Genomic DNA, 10,073 nt, shown 5'->3' on the forward strand with positions numbered 1-10,073 from the left:
GAGTGTAAATTTCTCTTCTAATAATATGGAAGATTAACATAACATTGTGACAATGATGTTGATAATAATGAAACAACATTTTTGTCTAAGTAGCACAATATGCCCAAAAGCATGGCAAAACCATCTCCCTGAATTCGGCACTTCATTCCTTGTTAAGAAATAAACTGTGTAAAATGACATTTTTAAGACTTCAATTGTTTAATAGTAAAAGACTTACTGTTTTGGCATCATTTCCTCTTCATATGGAGAAAATAACTTTAGTCTTTGGGGTTAGAAGCATTTTAAAGTTAGTAAACAGACTCATTGGATGGCAAGAAATTCACAACCTGAAATAAAGCAGCTGGACCGAGTTGATTATTGTGCAAATTTAGAACCAGACCCCCATAATTTTGTCCTGATGATATGAATACTTGTTTAATTTTCTCCATGGTTCCATTTCCTGCAAAATTAAAACTTGAAATTAAATAAAAGAGAACAAGTTTTATTTGAGTGTGATGATTGCTGCTGTTAAACGAATCTCAAGAAATGGAAAAGAACAAAGATGGCTCAACTTGAGAATATGCAAACACAAACATCTGTGTGCAAAAATAATGGAGTCAAGACTAAGAACTGATCTTCTTTACCTAAAAGATTATGAGAAAGGTCCAACACCGCAAGTGTTTTGTGCAGCTGCAGAGCATTTAATAGTGGAACTACTGATACATCTCGAAGTTGACAATCAGACACTACAATTTCATCCTCCGACACCTGTTAAAGATTTCATCAAGAAAATGACAACGATAACTTGATTCTTTAGTTTTGTTTACATCACTAAAACTGGGTGTCATTTCATCTAGTGGTAAGAAGCCACAAAGCTTACCTCTAAGTTATACAATTTCCTGACCACTTCCAAAACTGGCGGTTCTGACAGTTCCTCACAGCAGTCAATGTACAGTTTCATTACATTTTTCGGCACCATAACTGCTCAGAAATAAAACTATCTGTGAGTTGCATATCACAATATTATCCTATAAAATTTATAATTGCTCTTATCTTCAATAATATTCAAAAAGCCACCACTATATCACAAACTTCTGCTGATGCAAAATTTATCTTCACAAGTAAGCAATTATTGTGGATGAACATACCAATAATGGTTAGGTGAGTTGAATAGTACATATTCAAAAGTCAAAACATGATTTCTAGCGAAGCACCATTGGCTTTATCATTAAACTGTTTCCTCTGTATGAATAAGTTGTACAGCAAAATTGTAGAAGAGAGCTCTCACAGTCTACCAAACCATCACGAGTTACATCACTCTTCTGGATGCATATTTACATGCTTAAATTCCAACTATCAAATTAGTTTCACCATATGTTATAGGCAGAAATAGAAACTAAGCTTTACGATACCTAAGGATTGAAGGTCTAGAGCTAAAAATGGTACACAAGTACCCTTGTGGAAAGAAAATCCCTATCTGTGTAATCCTGGTGTCTGGTGTTGAATAATCTATATTTCAGGCTGAAGCAATAAAAGATGACTCAAATAAACAGGTATTTTTGTAGAATCATGTGATCAAGAATTGGCCACAATTAGCAAGCATGTTGTAACATACTTCTTTGTTAAACTGAAATGATGCTTGGAGTGAAAGCTCCGATGGATCTATTTCAAATATCTGCATTGAAGCAACACTAGAATAGAAAATTTTCAGCCTATCTCATTAACATAACTTGTTAAAATGTGTGAAGATATTAAACATTAAATGATTCTCATCTCTAACAACTTAAACTTGAGGAGGTAGTCGTACCATACCAAACAAGGGTCATGGGTTCCCATCTTATTACCACCTATTTATAATAGAAATGTTTCACGTGAAGGGTTGTGCACATGAGGAGGCATGTTAAGATATCAAATATTAAATGATTCTCCCCACTAAATAGCTTAACCTTTTAGATTAAGGTTTTTAGATGAGGTGGTTATTTAACAACATTAAATCCTTGTCTTCATCTGTGAGACCTGTGAAGGGAATATAAAACATCACTTTCAAGCAAGAGGCAAAAAACGGAGATACTGAACTTATTCGTAGTACAGTACACTGTCAAAAGGAAAAGACCATCTAATTAAGGTGCCTAAAACCGAATTCATGCATTTTTCAAATTTCTAAAGCATGCTGAATACGTCCAAATGATTTAATAAAATATTGGCAGCAATTTTAAGTTGAATCAAGACCTTCTGTCATTTTTCAACTGAAAGTTTTACTCTTTATAAAAGACAAGCATTTAACTGAAGCTGCAGAAATGTGAAGACATCAAAAAGAGACAAAACAATCTTATGTCCAGGAGCTTAATAGGTGGCATGCCATAAGAAGCACATCTTTTGGCATATTGTTCCTTGTTGATTTTAGACGAGATCATACTTTGGTACTTGGAGTTTCCCAAGACTAATGAGAGGTAGCAAAAGATACCAGCAAGAGACAGTCGCTGTTATTGTTTGGAATGCACTATTGAATTCACAATTAATGAAGGGGTCTGTAGAGGACGTCGTATTACAAGATAAATAAAATGATAAAGTAATGAGTTCCAGTTCTTCGATATCCACAAGAGCAAGTTCTTATTGTGGTTAGCATGGATCCTAAATTTATCTTACAAAACTAAATGTTATGGGTTATTGTAACACTGATAATGAAACCTCTTATAATGATAAGGGTGCAGTGTTAAGACAAAAATATCTTCTGAATGCTTTATCCAAGGCGCAAGCACATATCAGTGGTAAGAACACAATTATGCTCTAATTTGACATAATTTCTTTGCACTCTGTCCCATATGACTTAGCTCATACCCAACACTGAATTTCGGAAAACAAAGTTACAATTCTTCAATTCAGTTGCATTAGACAGAAACACTCAATTTAGAATAGTAAGTTAGGTCTACATAATAGAGTACTGACTAAGAAGAATAAAACACAGAGCTATTTATAAGGTAATTTGAGCTTGAAAATATACCACCAACAGAAACCTCAATCAAGCCCTTTCCTGGTGCATGATCTCTTAGAGTGTAAAGCGTTTCCACAGATTCAAGTGTTCTCCCTCCATACTTCATATGTGTAATGACTGGCACCAATCCTGCTTGCATGGAAATTCTGGATATTAGCAGCTAATGATGCATATCTTCAGCCCAAAAAATTAAAGTCTGTAAGTAGCATGTTCGTGCTTCTGCTTTTGTTCTTGGAAAAGGTCAGTAGAATGACTGGAAGAAATGGTTTTCAGCAAAGGATTAGCATATTCTCCTTCTTTCTGTGAATTTATGCAGACCCTTCAATTTCTAAGGTTACTAAACCATGAATATTTCTTTGAAAAGAGCAATCTTGTCCTGCAAGCTATACGGTGTACGTCTAAAATATTTAGTGACATTAAGCAGGCCTGAATAAGAACAATCACTGGACAATTGGCAACATAATGACAACAACCATCTATAACAACCAATTGACAAAAAAAGATTGGAAATGCCAAGTCTAGAGCTAACAACTCAATACAGAGTTCTCAATTCAAGTATCTGATTCCTTCCACGTCTATTAGTACAAAATAACTTCAGATTCTACAATAACAAAAAGATTGATAATTTAAAGCTGGAATGCTTCTCTTCATGTTTAGAGACCCCATGGATATCATGATTAATGCACAATAAAATTTAAAGCAAAGCTCCAGAAGCAGATATGTTTCTGAAACTTTCCGCTTAAAAATGCCAAAGGATGCACAACTTCACCTTACCCTAGACCACGTGCACAAGTTATTATCAGCTTGTCCAAAAAGCATTCACTAATTAAGTCGCCCAAAAATGAATAACAAATATGCAAAACCAAATTCAAGAAACAAGAGTTGCTTCCTACCTCTTGATCTCTTTTCTCTGGAAAGTTGTAAATAGTACAAGCATGCCAATTCAACCTTTATCCGTTCTATGTCGAGTTTAGCACCAACACTGCACATATCTGGGTCCACATGTACCAATTCTTGATCAATTTTGAAAATGAGATGTTGCTGCAACACACATCAAGGAAAGTCCAGTAAGAAGGAACATGTCTTACGAAAAAATTAAATACTAACCTCCTCATTAAATAATCACGACTAACCATCTATGAGTAATAAACAATTAATCATGCTTTGAACAAATATTTTCGAAAGTAGTGTACTACATAAGACATGATCATTATTTGGTTATTTGACTATCTGGATCTTTGGGATTCACTCTAGATCTATGGATTTAAATCCTTTAAGAAGCACGAGAAAGAATGAAAATGAACCCACCAAGCTTCCTTATCAAGAAGCAATTTTACAGATTACGGTAGAAAGAACAAAATTAAGATAATAAGCATAAATTTTGGTTTTTCTCTAAATACTCACACAACGTTCATCAAAACAAGCATGTACATCTGCAGTGGAAATTTCATTCTGAAATAGGTTGCCGGAGCCGAAATAAATGCTGTTGCCATTTTCATTAGCATTGGAATTACCCACAGCTTCCGTTGTTCCTGTAAGTCTAAAATCTTTGCTATCCTGTAAGCCTAATTTAGGAGTCCCGGATTTGTAAGAACAGGTGCTGCTCTCGAGATTGGGACAAGTACAAGCATCAGATGTACATTTTGAGGCGACAGGTGAAACATCCTATAGAACATAAAAACTTAATTAAAACTTTGATTGACAAGAAAAATCACATTGAATCAATTGTAAGATTCAATCACCTGGACGTCATGAACTGGACTGTTGGGATACTTTCTGGTTACTGCAACATAAGAGATTAGATTCAAAATTCTAACTTCAATAAATAAGTGTGGAGAAAGTAATAAACACGATCTGCAGCTTACATTCACCAGAAGTTGCAATGCCTTCCTCTGCATACTTGCGAACCCTTCTTCTGGAGCAAGAATCCTCCTCATTTTCACCTTCATCATCAGAAAGGATAACCCGTACACGCTTACGATTAACTGTAAAACTACCAGTGGATCTGGATATGCTCTGTGTAGGGGATCCACATGGTCTGGAAGAGGCATTGGGTGCACTTCCACACGCAGTTCTCTGCTTAGTTCTCTGTTTTCCGATACTTTTAACGGATTGAAGTAGGGATACCAAAGGCATGTTTTCATCCAAATCATCATCAATATCATCAGATTTTACTCTAGAGAGATTCGGTTTATATTTCTTTGGTGAAAAGCTACCATCAGACCTATCATCTGTTGATAGGTTGTCCAAGTCTGTTTTGGTCTCAGAACAGCACTCCCCTAAAATACCTTCAGGCTCGAGCTCCCAATTTTTGGATTGCTTTAATTTGTCAATTAATAACTTTGCCCCCCTGGAAATATTGCCAGATATTATTGAATGCACAAACTATTGACACAAAAGAGAGAGCCTTTTGCGCTGGTCAATCTCACAAGACATATACAAAAATGTGACCCATAAATTTCACCTCATTTCTCTTCCACTTCCAGAAAGACTTTTCTTTAAGACTAATGACCAAAGGTGTCAAAACTGATGGATGCAATTTACCTGGCCTCTTCAGCATCATCAAAGCGAATCATGTAGCTGTAATGGATATTTTCTAGAGCAGACAGCTGCAAGGAAGGCAGTTTTCCTTTAACAGCCATCCTGTAACAAAGAATAAGATCCTCAGGAAAGAACAAATATATCCTTGGACACAATCTTTATTCATAGATATGGGATGGAATGCAACCAGAAAAGCATGATAAAAGATATCAACAAGAAAAGTTGCAAAATGTATGAAGTCTGATCTGCAATATCACACCAAATATGCAGAAGATATGCAATCTACCAAATGCAGGAAAGCAGTTAAAAAATAACAAAGAGTATGGGGATGTGGAAAGTGTGAAGAAAGTGGCAATGGAAGTAAGAAGGGATGGAGGGAAGTGGATAGAGAGAGAACATGAGAGAAGAATTTAAACTTACACAAAAATAAAAATGTGAAAACAAACCATAACTAGAATTGCCACAAGAAAAGCATAAATCTATTGAATCAAGAGGAAGTTGGGTCAACAATTAATTTGCAGGATACTTAATTTTGAACAAGTAACTGAATATCTATAGTAAAGGTACTTGCCTGTACCCCTCTTTAAAAGCACCTAAGGCACCTTCCCAATCACCACTGGAGTCCAAAACATCTCCAATGTTAATCTTTGCCAATGCTTGCCCCTGAAATCACCATCTTTTAGAGAACTGTTTCCAGTAAACCTTGCAGCTAGGATATCCAGATAAAATAGGTGCCACAATATTCTATGTCAGGACCAAACTACTACTATAATCATGAAACTACATCTACAGACTATCAGTATACAAATATGAACAATATTGACAACCTGCAACTCGAATTATGGGCTCTTCCTACTGAAAATGGAGATACAATTCAGGATCCACAATAAGATTCATCACCTCCAAGTTTCCAATCAACCTATAGGTTTCCCAGCCCTTTCGATACCATTTAAGGGCTTTGCTGAACTTTCGGAGCTTCTGGTATGACTCTCCAATGACTAAAAAGGAGTCACTCAGCTTCTCTTTGTCGCAAAGTTCACTTGCTACCCTCTTCTTCTTTTTCCCGTATTCACGAAGCTAAGCACAATGCAAACATGAAAAAATATGTCAATATCTCAACAAAGAGAGAAAAGTATGTAAGGGAATTATTCCTGAGATGAGAATCCGAATATCAATGCCAGTATCCTTCTTAGGAATTCATGTATATTTGCTTCAATCTTCAGTAATTTTTCTCAGACCATAAACAAGGGTTATATGTGAAATCAAAAAGCTTATGCTTCAAGTATATGATAAGGTGATCACACTTTTTCTATCGAAGAACAAATTATAAGACCATAGTGGGTAACATACTTTCAACCATGCAAAAATCATCCTTGATTTCTCAACAAGGCAATCAAGAGAAGCATTCTGTTTCACCAGACATTTCCTTTCATTCTCTGTGCCTCTAGCCATTTCTGTGTTCCTTTCAAGCTTCTTAAGGTTCTGCTCTTCTTTTTTTAGTTCATCCATCACTTTCATTGCTTCTCTTACAGTTTCAATGTTTTTACCAATTTGATCTGCCAATGCATGCTCATCTTCCAATGATTTTGCCAGATCAAGTGCCTTTTGATAAGATGCAATGGCCTCAGCGTATCTTTGAGTTCTGTAGAGCAGCTCACCAAGATTAATATAACCTTTTGCCTCCCCTTGACAATGCCCAATATTATTACAAATAACAATATCCTTTTTTATGTGCTCATAGGCATTTTTCCATTGCCTGAGCTCCAAGTAAACATTTCCAAGGTTATGATGGAGCCTACTACGCGCATCATCATCTGCAACCATCTCTTCTTCATCACATATCTCCAATCCTTTACTGAGAATCTTCTCTGCTTCATCCAAGTTATCAAGATCTATTTCAAGCATCCCAAGGTTATTATGGGCATCAATGTACTCCTTTATAAAGGAAACTATCTCAGTAGGTGGATTCTCCTTGATAATTTGTGCAAGTTTCATGGCAAATTTGAAATATTTCTTGGCGTTCCGAACTGAGCAATGGTCATCATCAGACTTCAAAAACATTTCATGGTAAGTTCGCCCAAGCTGAGTGCTGGCTCTTTGTTGCTCAATGAGGTCATTTTGATCCTTTGCGAGCTCTAAATGTTTTTTCTGCCAGATATAAACACATGGAAATTAGTTGGTAACAGACCCAAGTAGGAGAGATTTAGAATATGAAGAAAAGATGGAATATATCAGCAAGTTTGATTGCCAAGAACAGACAGGATGAAAGAGCACAAGTATTTGCAATACGATTACAGAGGGAGATTATTATTTTGTTAAATAAAGAAATAAGAACTAGAGATTATGTTCAGGGGAGTAAACTCTCAAAGTCTGACTTCGGATACCACCATAAAAACAAGCACAGCAGGAACAGCCCCAGACGAATATAGACATGGCTAAAGTGGAGGACCCTATTGTTCAAGAATATTTACACCTCCTAATCGAGATGAGATTTTCAATTATCTTCTCGTGGAACAACAAAAATCAACACAGTGAAATAACAAGCAGACACCCAACGTTCTCAAAATAATAAAGCATGATTAAATCAATTATATCTCGAACCAACTTAAACTTCAAAAAAGAAAGAGTAGGAGCGTCCAAACAACAACACAAACAAGGAGAATAATTCGAAATTCACCATTATCCTTCTTTAACCTGATAAATTAGGGCGTCATTGTACTGAAGGAGGCGCAGGTATAGTTCGCCCAGGGACTGACACGTAGCCAGAAGCTGCTTGTCCGGCAAGTACCTGAGGGAGACCTCGTAGTCCTTGCGCAGCCACCGGAGAGCCTCCACGTACTCGCCGCGGTTCTTAAGTATGTGACCCATGACGTTCGCCCAACGCGCCTCCTCCTGCCGGTTCCCCTCGTCCACTGCGGCATCGTACGCCCTCTTCGCTGCCTTCAGCTGCTGCTGCTGGGTAGCCTCCTCTTTCCGAGGCATTTCTCTCTCTTAGGATTCAATTGGAGGTCTTCGATGAATTTTGCAGACTGTCTGCAGAATTCTCTGATTAGGTTTGGGGATTTCTCTTTGAAGTGGCGGGTTTTTGAATTTGTTGAAAAGAAAAGGTGGGAGCAAATGAAGTTCCCGCCAACTTGTGGTTCGGGTTGCAAATCAAATACCGACCAACTCCAATTTTAGAACACGTAGCGGTTTGTGGATCAATCCCAAGCGACTCATGTTTCGTACGTACAGCAGTTACAAAGGGGCCTTTTTTGTGATGGCCCTTTTTCGTATGTTGTTTGGGTCCAGACGTGTTGATTGTTTATAATTTAATTTGGATTCTGTGTATGCTGATTATAATGAGATCAAGTTTTAAAATTATTTGAACTTTAATCGTTAATAATCGAGACTGTTATTGCACTCGTGTCATTCCTTTATGTTATTTATTATCTCAATTCCATGTGTCCCAATGACTGTAGAGTTCAGGCCAATGGTGTACACTTAATAATAGGATACTCGACCAGTCTAGGCACCTTTATAGATTAATTTCGAATAGTGATGAGTCTTCATATGGGAAATACGGATACATTTATATTATTTTAATTTAATATTTTTATTAATATTGTGTACAAAATATTAGCTGATATGGTTATTTCAAGTAAAGTCACACAATATAATTATTATCATTTTTTGTACACAATATATTAAGAAACACATATTTTGTTAATTTTTTGTACATAATATTAATAAAAATATTAAATTAAAAAAATTATAAAAATACATTCTAATAATTTTTATTTTTAATAAAAATTGCTTGGCCTAGTACTTCAAATAAAATCAGGTAATATGATTATTGTCAAAAATTTGAACACGATGTTGATAAAGATGCAATATTATTTTTATTAATTAGTTGGTATAATTACTTTGTGTAAAATCACACAATATAATTATAATCAATTTTGTGTTAACGCCATTAACAAAAATATCAATTTTATTATTAACTATAAAATTATTTCATTAATTAAAAAACTTATAAAATAAAAAAAAATATAATAAAACAAATAACTGCTTAACACATCAATCTGGAGAACTATGAAAGTTCCCCGACAAAAAAAGCTGGTATCTCAAATACCGGCTTTGCCTATTTTTAAAAGCATGTTATTTTTTATAATTTTTTTCTTACATTATTTAAATAATTTTTTAAAAAATAAAGTAAATTATCCCCTGATTTAGATAGAAGATAATTTGTTTTGTTTTCCAAAAGGGTTGAACGCAACTGACCTCTAATTTGTTTTATTTTTTAAAACACATGAGATAATCTGCTATTTTAATTTCACATTATTATTTTGCTCATTCTCAAATCATAAGATCGATAAATTGTGTTTTTTTTTTATTTTCAAAACATAAGGAGTAATTTTTGAATTACCCGTTATTAATGATTTTGTATCTATAAAAAAAACATTATAATATATCAAAATTTTCAAATATTAAACCAATGGCATTGTCTTTGTCAGTGAAGGACGATTGTGTATTCATCAGCAACCTTACTAAAATAGATATGTAGTAATTTCTCATCTGG

At 35.2% G+C, this 10,073-nt stretch overlaps 1 protein-coding gene across 2 annotated transcripts in view; it reads right to left on the bottom strand.

The window, feature by feature from the left end:
- LOC105178114 (protein TONSOKU) overlaps positions 1-8,721 on the bottom strand; it is a 14,406-nt gene extending 5,685 nt beyond the window's left edge. The window contains exons 1-13 of one of the 2 annotated variants that reach the window (XR_002288366.1): positions 8,207-8,721; positions 6,863-7,660; positions 6,413-6,589; positions 6,084-6,175; positions 5,516-5,614; positions 4,837-5,321; positions 4,714-4,754; positions 4,376-4,636; positions 3,865-4,012; positions 2,981-3,100; positions 860-960; positions 624-747; positions 327-439 (exon numbers count right to left, since the gene is read on the bottom strand). Coding sequence is in view for 1 of the 2 variants with exons in the window: in XM_011101481.2 (XP_011099783.1) it covers positions 327-439; positions 624-747; positions 860-960; positions 2,981-3,100; positions 3,865-4,012; positions 4,376-4,636; positions 4,714-4,754; positions 4,837-5,321; positions 5,516-5,614; positions 6,084-6,175; positions 6,413-6,589; positions 6,863-7,660; positions 8,207-8,494 (2,847 nt within the window). In the remaining variant the exon portion in view is untranslated. The remainder of the gene's footprint in view (positions 1-326; positions 440-623; positions 748-859; positions 961-2,980; positions 3,101-3,864; positions 4,013-4,375; positions 4,637-4,713; positions 4,755-4,836; positions 5,322-5,515; positions 5,615-6,083; positions 6,176-6,412; positions 6,590-6,862; positions 7,661-8,206) is intronic. The other variant, XM_011101481.2, reaches the window with a different exon arrangement.

This window comes from Sesamum indicum, linkage group LG15 (genome assembly GCF_000512975.1).
Source record: "Sesamum indicum cultivar Zhongzhi No. 13 linkage group LG15, S_indicum_v1.0, whole genome shotgun sequence".
Classification (NCBI taxonomy): Eukaryota; Viridiplantae; Streptophyta; class Magnoliopsida; order Lamiales; family Pedaliaceae; genus Sesamum; species Sesamum indicum.